General features: G+C 36.6%; 1 protein-coding gene across 3 annotated transcripts in view; it reads left to right on the top strand.

Moving 5' to 3' along the window:
* Positions 1–17,725, top strand: part of STAG1 (stromal antigen 1) — a 419,741-nt gene that overhangs the window by 238,902 nt on the left and 163,114 nt on the right. For all 3 annotated transcript variants that reach the window (XM_027584268.2, XM_027584270.2, XM_027584269.2), the window contains one exon: positions 1,983–2,187. In XM_027584268.2, the coding sequence (XP_027440069.1) occupies positions 1,983–2,187 (205 nt within the window). The remainder of the gene's footprint in view (positions 1–1,982; positions 2,188–17,725) is intronic.

Below are 17,725 nucleotides of genomic sequence, written 5' to 3'. Positions count from 1 at the left end.
ACAAAAAACCCCACTGAGCTCATAGATAGAACGGATTAGTGATTGCCAGTGGTAGGAGGTTTGGGGACAGGCAAATGGGTCAAAAGGTATAAACTTCAGTTATAAAATATGTAAGTCATAGGGATATAATGAGCAGCATGATGACTATAGTTAATGCTATTTTACATATTTGAAAGTTGCTGAGAGAGTAGCTCTTAAAAGTTTTCATTACAAGAAAAAGAATTTCTGTAACTGTATGGTGACAGATGTTAATTAGATTCATTGTGGTAATCATTTCACAATATCTACAAATACTGAATCATTATATTGTATACCTGAAACTAATACAATGTTATATGTGAATTATACCTCAAAAAATAAATCAGTAAATAAAATATTTTAGCCTTAAAGTTTTTTTATTTTGATTTGTGCTACATTTGAATCTTCTGAAGTATTTTAGTTTTTTATTATTTACTTCTGAGTGCTTATTTTTCTGCCTTTCCTCTTGCTTGCTGTTGGCTTGTTTAGATGGGTTATTGAGATAAATTTTATTCTTTGTTGTTGTGGAGGAGCACTAAATGGCTGAATCTCACAGTTGGTATAAAGCAGGAGAAGCTCTACACTAATGAGCTTTTGTGATACAGAAGCAGCAGCAGCCTGTTGAGATACCTTTGAGAAGAAGCATCTCACCTTTCCACTCTTTTATCCTCTCCCGTCTACCTCTGACACTCCCAATCTCAAGGACTAGGAAGATTCAGCCAGCTGTTCCTTGCTCTTGGAGTTTTCTGTTATTCTAAGTATTACACTAGTTTTCTTTCCTGAGATACCAACACAGCCCAAGCCTTCCCTCATAACTAATTTTCTAGCAGCAGTTTGGTTTAGCAAAAGCAAACAGCCAGAAATTCAGAATATTCAGATACTGTGTTCACAGAATTTCTCACTCTCTGCCTTGTGAATTTATATTTCTCCACCAAAATGTTTTAGGCTAGAGTGGGAAACCTCTAACTAATTGTGTTCAGTGTCATTTTCATGTTGTTTTTTGTTTGTTTATTTAGTGTTTCATCTGTTGCATATAACACCCAGTGTTCATTATATCAAGTACCCTCTTTATTGCCCATCATCCCATTACCCCATTCAGTTTCATGTTTTAAACAAGATGACACAATCTGGTAATACCAAGAGCCCATACTAGATTTCTTTTCTTTGAAAAGTTAATAAGTCTGCTCTATAAAATACAGTTAATAGAACATTTATAGTAAAATTGGAAGAAATAAGGTTGCAGTTTCAGATGCAAAAAAAATTAGTTTTGGACTTCATAATGAAATACTTTTGAAATTCTCAATTCTTTTTTTTTAATCTTTTTTTTTTAAGATTTTGTTTATTTATTTGACAGAGAGAGACACAGCGAGAGAGGGAACACAAGCAGGGGGAGTGGGAGAGGGAGAAGCAGGCTCCCTGCTGAGCAGGGAGCCCGATGCGGGGCTCGATCCCAGGACCCCGGGATCATGACCCGAGCTGAAGGCAGACGCTTAACGACTGAGCCACCCAGGCGCCCCTGAAATTCTCAATTTTTAAAAATTCTATTTTAAAGAATTGAAAGATGCTATGTGGTACTGAAATCCTGATTACTTCGATCTGAATTCAATCACAAATATCCTTTCTAGTCTACACTTCTTTAATTTTTTTTTTGTTTTTACTTCAAATTATCTCAACTAGGACCCAAATATAACAACATGGGAACTATTTTTTTTGAATGTTGGCTTAGAATAATGAATTAAATACTTGTTCTGATTAACAGATTTGAGCACTTCATGAATTATTTAGTTGTGGAAGATCAAAACAAACAATAAATAGAAAGCTATCAGCGTACCTGTGTAAGTCACCTTCAATATCTGTCCACATCTACTTTTGAGAAGAAAATGTTCCTTTATAGGTAGGAAAGAAAACTTTGATCAAATTGATATCATATGTCAAATTTAATATGTTCTTTTTATTCCTTTTAGGACAGTGGTGATTATCCCCTTACCATGCCTGGGCCTCAATGGAAAAAATTTCGTTCGAACTTTTGTGAATTTATTGGAGTCCTGATTCGACAGTGTCAGTATAGCATAATTTATGATGAGTATATGATGGACACAGTAATCTCCCTTTTGACTGGTTTGTCAGACTCCCAGGTCAGAGCTTTTAGGCATACAAGTACCCTTGCTGGTAAGTAACCAACATTTTATTTCTTTTTCATTTAGTTTTGTTAAATATGTACTATTGCTGTTTAAATGTATTTAGATTAAGTATTAATTTAATTACTGTGCTCCTGAAAAAATACCATCCCTTCCCTCCCCCAGATTCATCTGAATGGCTTGTGTTATCTGTTTAGGTAAGATGTATGCCTATTTTGATTACTGGCATTTGATTGCCTTGAGAATGAAAATTGAAAATTTCTGGCAAATTTCAGCAAATCTCTCTCTCTCAACGTTTAATTATTTTAATACATCATTATATTATAATCCAAGAAATTTTAGGAGTCCACTAGGCCATATTCTTTGGTAAACCCCAAAATTAGTAGTTGAAATTCCAAATTCATAGTATTTTTTTCACTTAATTACATTGCTTTTATTGCTCATTATTATTACACATAAGTATGTAAATGTTTATATATTTGAAACAATTCTACCTAATTGCAATTGCTATGTAGCCAGCATTCTTCCTCTTCCTACTGCTGTAATAACCTGAGTATATCTAGATATAGTATCTTTGAAATCAGTTCATTTAGGGAGGCTAGCTGATCTGAAGAATTGATGGATTAGTTTTCACTCTTTCATTTTATAATTATCTAGAGAACTTCTCAGCCAAGTGCATTTATTTTTTTCTTGTTTCTCCATAACAAGGCAATTTCATTAATTTAGCAATTGTTCTGTTTTCCCTCAACTACTTTAACTATGCTTACCTAAAATGACTGTTCTTTTTCATCTGTGATGTAGAGTGTGCACGTGTGTGTACATGCACATGTGTGTAAATACTCCCAGATTACATCCTTTTTAGTAGCAGTAACTTTGTATTCATCTTACACGTTACAATGACAAACACCAGATTTAATTTCATTAATTGCATTTCATCTTGCATTTAAATTAAATTTCTCATTTATTAAATATATTTAAATCATTGGTTCTCAAACTTTTGCATGCACCAGAATCATCTATAGGGCTTATTGAAACAGATTGCATGGCCTTACCCCCAGAGTTTAACAGATTTTAGATTATGCTGATGCTGATGCTTTGGGGAATACGCATTGCGAACACGTGGTTTAAAATCTTGTCATTTTCTGGCTTAATCTATTGCTTAAAGCCAAAATGATAGTATTACCTAGGGTCATCCATGTTTTTTTCCACTCCTCTTTTTTCTTTTCCTTATTTTCCCCCCCTACTTAATGTAGTTGATCTATATTAGTGTCCACTATTCTCTTAGTTACATGTCTGTATGAAACACAGTTTATTTTCAAGAGTAACATTTTCCTTATTATTAGGAAAAGAGGAAGATCTACCCAATTTTATCTTTTTATAAAAAGGTAAAATAAAAATACAGTTTATTGCTGAAAAAATTTCTGTACAGAACAAACACCAAACAGTTTAAATTCTGTGTTTTTAGAGTATCTTCTTCCTCATTATTGGGAAGGAGAAGAGATCTTTTAAAAGGTACTGCAAATACACTATTATTTTTAAATTATCTGATTATTACGCATTTTTTCTTTCTAATTTCATGACTTTTAGTATCTTAATTTTAGTTTGCTTTTTTCTTTTTTACTTTATATATTCCATTTAGTTTTGAACTTATTTTCCTCTACGGACAGTAATGCCCATTTAGCTGGTTGTCAGATGCATAGTAAATGCAGCAGTTTGAAATAACAGAACTTAAACATAAGATAGAAATTGCTTCTGAATAGCCAAACTTGCTCTCATAAAAAGTTAATTTTTGTTTCATAAGACTAGGAGAGAAAGAGAAACAAGTGAATGGAGGGCAAATGTGAAATGCTCTCCTGCTGATAGAATTATGAAATTTCATAAAATTTCAAAAAGAAGACAAAAAATTTTGCTTACAATGTCGAGAGAGAGAGAGAGAGAACAAGAGAGAAGCCTAGAGGCTTCTCTGTTGGGGCAGGGTACTTTATTTTTCAGGGTACTTCTCTTTAATCCAGAAATCTGTGTGCATTCTGTATAAAAGATTAAACATGTGCCACATACTCCTAAGAACACAAGAGAAAGAATAGTGTAGAAATAAGCAGAACAGTTTTACTTTTAAAATGCCTCAGCTTCCTGAAAAATGCACTTTAATTCATTTGCGTTTGTCCTCCACTAGTAAATGAAGTATTACTGTATTTTACTGACCTCATAGTATATTTTACTGACTTCATTTCCCCTCTCTTTTCCATTGGCCCATTTTCAGTGACTTTTATTATTGTATTGTTTTCCCTGTATTTATCCTTCTGGCAACCTATATATGCTAATTTTACATATACTTAAATATATTTTAATTATAGCTTTCCTTCTATTCCTTTTGAGTTGAGTCGCTTCCTCCTCCTTCCAGTGCCTTTCTGCCTTTCTTTTCCTACAATTTGTGATCATGATAGCTTTTTAAACTACTTGATACATGCCATTTTGTTTTCGTCTATGCTGTTTGTATATCATCATCTAGCCTATTTGAATTTGAAATTATTTTCAAAAATCAGATATCAAGAAAAATGGAAGGAAATCAACATTTTTTATTCTGATTTTTTAAAAGTGGAAACTTATTTTTCAAGTCATTTTAAAATTTACTTCAAAATATTATTATAATTGCTATATGTCTGTATTCATGATCATATCTTCCAAGGCTGAGTTTCATAAAATGTGGGACTTACCAATCACCTACCCTTCAACAAAGCACAGATCTTGCTGAGCACTTAAGTCCAGATTGGATAATAATTATCCGTATTTTCAAGGATTTTTTTTCCTCATCTTTGCCCTCCTCTCTGTTTTTTTTTTTTTAATGGTATGTATGCAAGGGGTAGATTAAAAGATAATCATTTTTATTCACTTTGCAGGACGAGTCTTGGGGACTAGATAAAATGGGCAGGAACATTTAATCCTCTGCTTCAAAGACTATGTGCATGGACAGTTACAAGGCAGTTATGGCCAGATATGATTATCGGCTTTGGAATAAAATGCTCCTTCACATTGCTTATATCTTAGCTGAGAAGAGAGACAATCAGGTTAGTTGTTCTGTAGGGTACAGATGTGATGAGTTCCAGAGCTTCATAAGTCATCAGAGCGGTCTTATCAGTAGTACTTTTAATTGGTTTTCCAAATAACGCATTTTCTTATACAGTTATATAATGTATCCCTATTGTCAGTATTTATGCATTGCATTTAATTGTGTACTTTTACCATATTTTTATTAAAAATTTTCATCATTCAGTAGTTCTTTAGGTCTATTTATTCTACAGTTAACAGTAGTCTCATTTTTCCATTGGAGGTAAACTGTATTTCCCCTTTTTTTGGAATTCTTTTTGTCATTAAATTGAAACAGACTGTTAGCTCTTATATCTTATATTTTCCTTATTTTTTTTTCTCTTCACTTAATTGGAATTTTAAAACATACCCATTTGTTTGACCTAGTGTTTTACATTGTAGTATAATTTTCATTAACTATTAATCTTTAGAATTAAATGCCCTTATTTCTATTCTAAATAGCTACCTCAGTTGAACATACTGCGAATATAATTTATATAAGTAACATTTTGTCATTTTTTTGGTGTATTTAGAATTTGAGACTGAGCATATTTATTTATTCCCTAGTTTGATGAAATTTTCATGAGGAAATAGTCTCTTTTTTTCCCCAAGGTCAAAATTAGATAGGATTCCCTTTGTTTTGCCATTTTGTTGTTTGGTATTATGAAGATAATTCTACTCTCAGAGAGTCTATTTTTTAGATCTATAGTTAAATTATTTTTAGACGTTTGCTTTAAAAATGTATGCCAATACTTTACAGAGTGTTGATTTTGAATTTTTGTTAGATAGTAATTTGCAGGATAGGTAATATTGATTTAACTTTTTTATTTTTTGCTGTTTTCACACCTATATAATTTTCTCTGATGTTACAAATAGATTACTATTGACTACCACTCACTACTAAGGTGAAAATGCTAATTTGAACAAAGGGGGATTAAGAATACAAAATTTGTGTCAATAGCGTAGTGATTGATTCTAATTTTTGCTAAAGTGAATTCTGGGAAAATCAGAAAATGTGGTTAAGATCATCATATGACAGTAAAGTGGCCTCAGTATGCTGGGAGGCCAGTCTTCATCAGTAGTTAATAATAGGTCACTCTCAGATCCTTGAGGGAGTAAACATTTCTTTATACCTCATTGTTTAACATTTTCATGTTTACATATGGTTGATTTTATATTAACATATGATTCATTGTTGACTAACATTTCTAACCAAGTCAGAATCTCTGGACTTTTTTAGTCTAAGGAAAGATACTGTATATGAAATTGCTTTGTTCTCCAGTCACGGACTGAAAATCATTTTGCTTTAGTAAATTGACATCTTTTCTTTGGCTCTCAGTTGCTGAAACCATAAAAGATAGTGGTTCAAAAAATGGGTTCTGTGCCAGACTGTCCGGATCCATATCCCTCACTGCCTTTTACTAGTTGCGTAACTTGGACAAATCCTTAATTTACCTGGCCTCATTTTCTTTTCATGCAAAGTGAGGAAGATCATGATAGTTATCTAATTAAAAAGAGATTAGGAGAGCATGGACTAGTGCCTGACATTTAGTAAGCTGCTCCTATTACTCTGTAATGACAAAAAGAGCTAATAGTGTTGGCAATGTTTGACTTCATCCTGTTTTTACTCAGAATATATTGAACATCTACTCTTATTTTAGTAGTAAAAGGTATTGCAAGTGGGGAAATAAGAAACAAACAAATTACATCTTTCAAAAACTGCTATTAAGAAAACTAATAGCATGCGTTTTCATTTCACTTATTTTTTTAGCTCATCGGTCCCAAATTCTATTTATTAAATTCAATTAAGTATTTTATAACTCTGGGCTACACAGAGTACTTTTGGTTTCTGTGGTTATAGGGCTTGAAAAATTTAGGTCAGTCTGGCATCATCAAAACGTAGACTATAAAGTGTAAATAATCTCTTCTTCATATTTTTTGTTTTTTTAATTCTTCTAAAGTCTTACTTTCTCATTGCTTTATACTATTACTATTGCTTTTTTTTCTTTTTATCATTTTTGTTTTTCTTACCTCTCCTCTAGAGATAACACTTTCCAGTTTTCCAGGATTTGTATAGAGTAGACTTTAGGGTTCTCATGGGATTAATGCCCAATAATTACCGAATTCATGAGTGCCATTATATCTATAACATTACCCGTAAAATACAGTAAACTTAAAAATGGAATTATGGGGGGCGCCTGGGTGGCTCAGTCGTTAAGCATCTGCCTTCAGCTCAGGTCATGATCCCAAGGTCCTGGGATCAAGCCACACATCAGGCTCCCTCCTCTGCAGGAAGCCTGCTTCTTCTCTCCCAGTCCCCCTGCTTGTGTTCCCTCTCTCACAGTCTCTTTCTCTCTGTCAAATAAATAAAATAAAATCTTTTAAAAAATGCAATTATGTAATCTGTAAATAATTTATTTCCAATATGTAAATGTAAGTATTAGAAGTAATGTGTTAAGTTTTCTACTTTAAAGAACCTTCATTTTCTTTTTTATTTTGAACCTTCGTTTTCTTAGATTTTTCTCTTTCTTTTTTTTTTTTTTTTTAATTTTTTATTGTTATGTTAATCACCATATATTACATCATTAGTTTTTGGTGCAGTGTTCCATGATTCATTGTTTGTTCATAACACCCAGTGCTCCATGCAGAACGTGCCCTCCTCAATACCCATCACCAGGCTAACCCATCCCCCTACCCCCCTCCCCTCTAGAACCCTCAGTTTGTTTTTCAGAGTCCATCTTCTCTCATGGTTCGTCTCCCCCTCTGACATACTCCCCTTTTCTTCCTCTCCTGTTATCTTCTTCTTTTTCTTTTTTCTTAAAATATGTTGCATTATTTGTTTCAGAAGTACAGATCTGTGATTCAACAGTCTTGCACAATTCACAGTGCTCACCGTAGCACATACCCTCCCCAATATCTATCACCCAGCCACCCCATTCCTCCCACCCCCAACCACTCCAGTAACACTCAGTTGTTTCCTGAGATTAAGAATTCCTCATATCAGTGAGGTCATGTGATACATGTCTTTCTCTGATTGACTTATTTCACTCAGCATAACACCCTCCAGTTCCATCCACGTCGTTGCAAATGGCAAGATCTCATTCCTTTTGATGGCTGCATAATATTCCATTGTGTATATATACCACATCTTCTTTATCCATTCATCTGTCGATGGGCATCTTGGCTCTTTCCACAGTTTGGCTATGGTGGACATTGCTGCTATAAACATTGGGGTACACGTACCCCTTCGGGTCCCTACATTTGTATCTTTGTGGTAAATACCCAGTAGTGCAATTGCTGGATCGAACGGTAGCTCTAATTTCAACTGTTTGAGGAACCTCCATACTGTTTTCCAGAGGGGTTGCACCAGCTTGCATTCCCACCAACAGTGTAGGAGGGTTCCCCTTTCTCCACATCCCCGCCAACATCTGTCGTTCCCTGACTTGTTAATTTTAGCCATTCTGACGGGTGTGAGGTGGTATCTCATTGAGGTTTTGATTTGGATTTCCCTGATGCCAAGCGATGTTGAGCACTTTTTCATGTGCCTGTTGGCCATTTGGATGTCTTCTTTGGAGAAATGTCTGTTCATGTCTTCTGCCCATTTCTTGATTGGATTATTTGTTCTTTGGGTGTTGAGTTTGATAAGTTCTTTATAGATTTTGGATACTAGCCCTTTATCTGATATGTCATTTGCAAATATTTTCTCCCATTCTGTCGGTTGTCTTTTGGTTTTGTGGACTGTTTCTTTTGCTGTGCAGAAGCTTTTTATCTTGATGAAATCCCAATAGTTCATTTTTGCCCTGGCTTCCCGTGCCTTTGGCGATGTTTCTAGGAAGAAGTTGCTGCGGCTAAGGTCGAAAAGGTTGCTACCTGTGTTCTCCTTTAGGATTTGGATGGACTCCTGTCTCACGTTTAGGTCTTTCAACCATTTGGAGTCTATTTTTGTGTGTGGTGTAAGGAAATGGTCCAGTTTCATTCTTTTGCATGTGGCTGTCCAATTTTCCCAACACCATTTGTTGAAGAGACTGTCTTTTTGCCATTGGACATTCTTTCCTGCTTTGTCAAAAATAAGTTGACCATAAAGTTGAGGGTCCATTTCTGGGCTCTCAATTCTGTTCCATTGATCTATGTGTCTGTTTTTGTGCCAGTACCATACTGTCTTGATGATGACAGCTTTGTAATAGAGCTGGAAGTCCGGAATTGTGATGCCGCCAGCTTTGCTTTTCTTTTTCAGTATTCCTCTGGCTATTCTGGGTCTCTTCTGGTTCCATACAAATTTTAGGATTATTTGTTCCATTTCTTTGAAAAAAGTGGATGGTATTTTGATGGGGATTGCATTGAATGTGTAGATTGCTCTAGGTAGCATTGACATCTTCACAATGTTGATTCTCCCAATCCATGAGCATGGAACGTTTTTCCATTTCTTTGTGTCTTCTTCAATTTCTTTCCTGAGTATTTTATAGTTTTCTGAGTACAGATCCTTTGCCTCTTTGGTTAGATTTATTCCTAGGTATCTAATCGTTTTGGGTGCAATTGTAAATGGGATAGACTCCTTGATTTGTCTCTCTTCTGTCTTGTTGTTGGTGTATAGGAATGCCACTGATTTCTGTGCATTGATTTTATAGCCTGCTACTTTACTGAATTCCTGTATGAGTTCTAGCAGTTTTGGGGTGGAGTCTTTTGGGTTTTCCACATACAGTATCATATCATCTGCAAAGAGTGAGAGTTTGACTTCCTCTTTGCCGATTTGGATGCCTTTGATTTCTTTTTGTTGTCTGATTGCTGTGGCTAGGACTTCTAATACTATGTTGAATAGCAGTGGTGAGAGTGGACATCCCTGCCGCGTTCCTGACCTTAGGGGAAAAGCTCTCAGCCTTTCCCCATTGAGAATGATATTCGCTGTAGGTTTTTCGTAGATGGCTTTTATGATATTGAGGTATGTACCCTCTATCCCTATACTCTGAAGAGTTTTGATCAAGAAAGGATGTTGTACTTTGTCAAATGCTTTTTCTGCATCTATTGAGAGGATCATATGATTCTTGTTCTTTCTTTTGTTAATGTATTGTATCACGTTGATTGATTTGCGGATGTTGAACCAGCCTTGCAGCCCAGGGATAAATCCCACTTGGTCATGGTGAATAATCCTTTTAATGTACTGTTGGATCCTATTGGCTAGTATTTTGGTGAGAATTTTTGCATCCATGTTCATCAAGGATATTGGTCTGTAATTCTCTTTTTTGATGGGGTCTTTGTCTGGTTTTGGGATCAAGGTAATGCTGGCCTCATAAAATGAGTTTGGAAGTTTCCCTTCCATTTCTATTTTTTGGAACAGTTTCAGGAGAATAGGTATTAATTCTTCTTGAAAGGTCTGATAGAATTCCCCTGGGAAGCCATCTGGCCCTGGGCTTTTGTTTCTTGGGAGATTTTTGATGACTGTTTCAATTTCCTTAGTGGTTATAGGTCTGTTCAGGTTTTCTATTTCTTCCTGGTTCAATTTTGGTAGTTGATACATCTCTAGGAATGCACCCATTTCTTCCAGGTTATCTAATTTGCTGGCATAGAGTTGCTCATAATATGTTCTTATAATTGTTTGTATTTCTTTGGTGTTGCTTGTGATCTCTCCTCTTTCATTCATGATTTTGTTGATTTGGGTCATTTCTCTTTTCTTTTTGATCAGTCTGGCCAGGGGTTTATCAATCTTGTTAATTCTTTCAAAGAACCAGCTCCTAGTTTCGTTGATCTGTTCTACTGTTCTTTTGGTTTCTAGTTCATTGATTTCTGCTCTGATCTTTATGATTTCTCTTCTCCTGCTGGGTTTAGGCTTTCTTTGCTGTTCTTTCTCCAGCTCCTTTAGGTGTAGGGTTAGGTTGTGTATTTGAGACCTTTCTTGTTTCTTGAGAAAGGCTTGTATTGCTATATACTTTCCTCTCAGGACTGCCTTTGCTGTATCCCAAAGATTTTGAACAGTTGTGTTTTCATTTTCATTGGTTTCCATGAATTTTTTTAATTCTTCTTTAATTTCTTGGTTGACCCATTCATTCTTTAGTAGGATGCTCTTTAGCCTCCATGTATTTGAGTTCTTTCCGACTTTCCTCTTGTGGTTGAGTTCTAGTTTCAAAGCATTGTGGTCTGAAAATACGCAGGGAATGATCCCAATCTTTTGGTACCGATTGAGACCTGATTTGTGACCTAGGATGTGATCAATTCTGGAGAATGTTCCATGGGCACTAGAGAAGAATGTGTATTCCGTTGCTTTGGGATGGAATGTTCTGAATATGTCTGTGAAGTCCATTTGGTCCAGTGTGTCATTTCAAGTCTTTATTTCCTTGTTGATCTTTTGCTTAGATGATCTGTCCATTTCAGTCAGGGGGGTGTTAAAGTCCCCCACTATTATTGTATTGTTGTCAATGTGTTTCTTTGCTTTTGTTATTAATCGCCTTATATAATTGGCTGCTCCCATGTTCGGGGCATAGATATTTACAATTGTTAGATCTTCTTGTTGGATAGACCCTTTAAGTAGGATATAGTGTCCTTCCTCATCTCTTATTACAGTCTTTGTTTTAAAATCTAGTTTGTCTGATATAAGGATTGCCACCCCAGCTTTCTTTTGGCGTCCATTAGCATGGTAAATGGTTTTCCACCCCCTCACTTTCAATCTGGGGGTGTCTTTGGGTGTAAAATGAGTCTCTTGCAGACAGCATATTGATGGGTCTTGTTTTTTAATCCAATCTGATAGCCTGTGTCTTTTGATTGGGGCATTTAGCCCATTTACATTCAGGGTAACTATTGAAAGGTATGAATTTAGTGCCATTGTATTACCTGTAAGGTGACTGTTAACTGTCTGTTGTCTGTGTTCGTTTCTGCTCTTTGCTGTTTTTAGGTTCTCTCTTTGCTTAGAGGACCCCTCTCAATATTTCTTGGAGGGCTGGTTTCGTGTTTGCAAATTCCTTTAGTTTTTGTTTGTTCTGGAAGCTTTTTATCTCTCCTTCTATTTTCAATGACAGCCTAGCTGGATATAGTATTCTTGGCTGCATATTTTTCTCGTTTAGTGCTCTGAAGATATCTTGCCAGTCCTTTCTGGCCTGCCAGGTCTCTGTGGATAGGTCTGTTGCCAATCTAATGTTTCTACCATTGTAGGTTACATATCTCTTCTCCCGAGCTGCTTTCAGGATTTTCTCTTTGTCTCTGAGACTCGTAAGTTTTACTATTAGATGTCGGGGTGTTGACCTATTTTTATTGATTTTGAGAGGGGTTCTCTGTGCCTCCTGGATTTTAATGCCTGTTTCCTTCCTCACATTAGGGAAGTTCTCTGCTATAATTTGCTCCAATATACCTTCTGCCCCTCTCTCTCTCTCTTCTTCTTCTGGGATCCCAATTATTCTAATGTTGTTTCGTCTTATCGTATCACTTATCTCTCGAATTCTGCCCTCGTGATCCTGTAGTTGTTTCTCTCTCTTTTTCTCAGCCTCTTTATTTTCCATCATTTGGTCTTCTATATCGCTGATTCTCTCTTCTGCCTCATTTATCCTAGCATTTAGTGCCCCCATTTTTGATTGCACCTCATCAATAGCCTTTTTGATTTCGATTTGGTTAGATTTTAGTTCTTTTATTTCTCCAGAAAGGGTTTCTCTAATAACTTCCACGCTTTTTTCAAGCCCAGCTAGTATCTTTAAAGTCATGATTCTGAACTCTAGGTCCGACATCGTACTAATGTCCGTATTGAGTAGGTCCCTGGCTGACGGTACTACCTCTTGTTCTTTTTGCTGAGGTGATTTCTTTCGTCTTGTCATTTTGTCCAGAGGAGAATAGATGAATGAGAGAACAAAAGGCTAACAGGTTTACAACGTCCCCAGCAAATATACTGTATACAAATCAGAAAAGACCTGAAACCAGGGGAAAAGAAAGGGAAAGAAAGAAAAAAGAAAGAGAAAAAGAAAAAAAAAAGAAAAAAAAAAGATAAAAACAAAAACAAAACAATTCAAAAAAGGCAGAATATGATCAAATATGATCAGGCTAGTGCATAGATCAGTGCCACACACTAGATTTTGGGCGTATTTTGGTCTGTTAGAAAAAAGTGCCTCCTAAAATTTTAAAGGAAGAAAGGCATATATGTACAAAATAAGGGTTGATACAATGAAGGGATGGAAGATGACTGTAAAGATGAAAATTATAAAAGATTTTATAAAAGGACTTGGTAAGATAAGTTGTTTGAAAAAAGAAAGAAGATTTAAGGAAAAAAAAAAAAAGGAAAAAGGGAGAGAATGTGATCAGGCAGGAGACTAGAACAAAGCCATACACTAGTGGTTTAGGGTATATTTTGATCTGTTAGAAGAAACTGTACCTCAAAATTTTAAAGAGAGAACAACTTATATATATATGCCAAAAACAAGGATAACTACTATGAAGGGATAAAATATGACTCTAAAAATGAAAAAAAAAATAAATTTTTTTTTTTTTTTTAAAAAGGGATTTATAAGATGTTGGTTGAAAAAGGGAAAAAGAAAAATAAAAAAAAGTCAACAAAAATTAACTTTGATGAAATAATGAATCATGGTAAAAAAAAAAAAAAAAAAAAAAAAAAAGAAGCCATGAATCTATGTGCAGTATTCCCCTAGCGCTGGAGTTCTCCTATTCTCCTTGATCGATCAACTTGGTCTTGGCTTGCTGACTGTTTGTGTTGATCTTCTGGGGGAGGGGCCTGTTGCTGTGGTTTCCAAATGTCTTTGCCGGAGGCGGAATTGCCCCGCCCTTGTCGGTCCGGGCTAAGGAAGCTGCTCCAGTTTGCTCTCAGGAGCTTTTGTTCCCTGCAAGCTCTCGGTACAGCTTTGGAGGACCAGGGCGAAAATGGCGGCCTCCCAGTCTCCGCCCGGAGGAGCCGAGAACTCGGGGCCCCACTCCTCAGTGCGCCCCCAGAGAAAAGCAGTCACTCCCGTGTCCCCGGTCTCCGGCCGCACTCCGTGCTCACCCGGCCTGTGATCGAGCGTTGCTATCTCTGGCACCCGACCCCGCTCGGAGTCTCCAAACCCAGCAGATCCCTGCAGTGCGTTCCCGCACCGCTCCTCCCCGGGAAGGAAGGGGAGTCTCCCCGGATCTGCTGCTTGTTGGGTCCTTGCTGGGGGAGCCGTGCCCCGACTGGGCCGCAGATCACAGTTTATGGCAACCCCGAGCTGAGAGCCCGCGACTCTGGTCCGTATCTGCAGCCGGCTTCTCCGCCCCGACACCTGGCAGCTCTGCCGCACTCAGGCACCCCCGGTCTCTCTGTGACCCCAAGGGTCCTGAGACCACACTGTCCCGGGAGGATTCCACCCCCCGCTTAGCCACTGCAGCGGCGTCCCTCTGCCGAGCCAACTTTTAAAAGGTCCGATTTTGTGCTCCGCGGCTCTAGCACTTGCCAGAAGCGGCCGGCGGAGGCCCCTCCCCCGCCGTCTATCCTCCCGAATATCGCCTCGGATTCACTTCTCCGGACGTCCTACCTTCCAGTAAGTGGTCGCTTCTCTGTTCAGAGAGTTGTTGCTACTCTCCTGTTCGATCTCCTGTTGAGTTCGTAGGTGTTCAGAATGGTTTGATCCCTATTCAGCTGAATTCCTGAGACCAGACAAAATCTAGGTCTCCTACTCCTCCGCCATCTTGCTCCGCCGATTTTTCTCTTTCTTTATCAAGTATGAAAATTAGCTTTCTTTTGGGGGCCAGTTTTTGTGAAGAAGTCATGATTTTAAAATCACTTTACAAACATTGCATATCTTTTACTCGTTACCTTGGTGACCTTAGACAACTTCTGTGCCTCACTTTTCTCATCTGTATACTATTAATACTAATAGTCCTATCTCAGGAATGTAAGGCTTAAATGAATTCATATTAAATGTTAACATATACAAGTCATTCAGTAATTGATATTCTAACTACAATAGAATGACAGAGCTTACTTGGCTTAGTTCTAAAGAGGGCAGAGAAATTGAGAACATTTTTTTTTGTGTATTTTTCATTAACATTACCATGTTGTACATTAAAACATTTTCTGTGCATATAAAATTACTGTACTGATTATAGAGTATTCAGAAAAGGAGAAAAGTACAAAAATAAAATTAGCCATAATTATACCACCTCATCATTGTGCCCAGAACATATTGGTATTTCCTTTAAGTTTTTTCTCGTATGCATATTTATGAGGATTTTTTGTTTTATTTTAAAACAAATAATAGGATCAGTTTTGTAGCATGCATTTTCTGTGCTTTTAACTATTTATAATCATGTCTGATATGGCAGGTTCGTTTTCTACAATCTAGATGCCCTTTAAACTATTTAGCTTTTTTACCATTGTTTGGATCCTTTGTCTTTTTTTGGAGTCCCTATCATCTTTTGCTTTCCTTCCTAATTTATTCTCTCCTTTTTGGTTAGCTTGTTCTTTGATAAGGGGTTTTGGGGAAGTATGTATTTGAGACTTTACATTGCCTGAAAAGTATATTACATCCTCATGCTTAATTTTCTTCAAAGTTTTTCATCTAGCTTCCAGTGTTTCTGTTGAGAAGTCCAGTGCTGTTTCAACTTCTGATTCTGATCCTGTTTCTTATCTTTGGAAGCTTTAAAATTTTTCTCTTTATTCTTGGTGTTCTGAAATATCATGGTGATATACCCTTATGTGTATATATATTTTTTCCCATTCATTATGCTTGGCACTCTTTGTTGAATATCTGTTGCTTGGATGTTAATCTCTTGAGGTTTCTCATTTTCCAAGTCTTTATTTTTTTAAAACACTCTTTCATGGATTTAATGTCTTCTCTTAATCTCTTTGGTAATGTTAATTATTACTCTGAAATTTTTTTCAGCTTCCTACTCTATTCTTCTGATTCTGTGCTCTTACCACTCTCTTTCATGTTGGAACTTTCCTCAAATATCTGTTTCTTGGTTCTCTACTCTTGTTAAGAGTGAGACCCTAAAAAGGCAGTTACCAGAGAGGGAGGGTGTGTGTGTATGTGAGAGGGAGAGAGGGGGGAAAGAGAAAGAAGAGAATATGTTTGACAGGATGAGGCAGTGGCTCTGTCTTCTTTGATGAGCATCATTGTAGGACAGTCCTGTGGTCAGCTAGTGTTTTCATTGTAGATCCTAAACTATTGGTATTGATAATTTTTTTTCCTGGGGAAGTTCAACTTCTTTGCGGAAGGATCTTTCAATCTACTTAAGTTTAGTTGCCCTCTACCATTTGGGAGTTGGACAGGGTGAAACAGCATCTAGGGCAGTCTGCACTTCACATATATCCCTCTTCTGTGTCTGATGATTCCAGATCTCTGGCTCATTTTATTGAGGGAATTAAACTTTCTGGACTTCCAAGGTGGGTGTGTGTTGGAGAAATTGCTTGACTGCCTAAGTTGGAGTAGAGGCTTAGAGTTTTAATTATTTATTATACAAACTGAAATAATACTCTTTTCACAACTTACCTCCCTCCATCTTCTGTGGAACCTAGTACTTGTAATTCCTGAACGCTTCTGGGTTCTGCAGAGCAAAATAGTTTTTATTTTTCTTTTAGGTACACATAGTTGTAATTCCTTTTTTGACCATTTGGTTTATCCGTACGCTCTGCTCATCCTTCTGCTTTCCATGTACATATATTAATATATTGTGTTTTGGGTTAGCAAGTATTTTCTCAATTTATTGAAGATGAAATTTGTTTTCACTTTGTTATTTTGGTTGGGTTTTTAAGAGATAGAGGGATTGGTTAAATCTCTTATCATTTTTGGGTACCTGGCCGGCTCATCATAATGTCTGGGCTTTAGCTTTTTCTCACAAGTGGACCTTTTGCCTAGCAATCCAATTAAAGTATTCTACTACATAGATAGTCCTACTTTCTTACAAGATTATTTCATACCTTCTTCTCAAACCTGTAATGCCTATTCTTTTTTTTCACACTTAGCTGATTATTTTTGCTTGCTTAATAGAGACAACAGAGAATTCTTCAAGGACTAAACCTATTTATCTAGGTGCAGCTATACCCCTATACTCTACTTTTTCTCTTATTACAGTTACCTCTAAGGTTGGTCCTTGCCCTTGTGCAGTAGATCTGACCCCTGGTCTTTGCCTCAAGAACTTTGCTCTTCAAATTGTTTTCTCTTTACTGACTTCAGTTTCCCCACTTTTATAAGATAATTCTTATCATTATACTAATATGCTGTGATAGCCTTTATCTTTTAGAAACATTCTCTGTTAGTTAAGGCTCTCCAGAGACACAGAACCAATAGGAGATACACTTACTTACTGATACACACACAAATACATACCAAGATATGTCTATCTTGTATATATGTATATACCAAGATATATTTGGGGAGAGGGAGTTATTTCGAGGAGTTGGCTCACACAATTGTGGGAGCTGGCAAATTTGAAATCTAGGGTAGAACGGCAGGCTAGAAACAGGCTGGAGTTGTACAGTCCTGAGGCAGAAATTGCTTCTCCAGGGAACCTCAGTATTTTGTTCTTAAGGTATTCAGGTGACT

The sequence above is a fragment of the Zalophus californianus genome, chromosome 1, assembly GCF_009762305.2.
Source record: "Zalophus californianus isolate mZalCal1 chromosome 1, mZalCal1.pri.v2, whole genome shotgun sequence".
Taxonomy (NCBI): domain Eukaryota; kingdom Metazoa; phylum Chordata; class Mammalia; order Carnivora; family Otariidae; genus Zalophus; species Zalophus californianus.
This window is presented reverse-complemented; position numbering and strand designations above follow the sequence as displayed.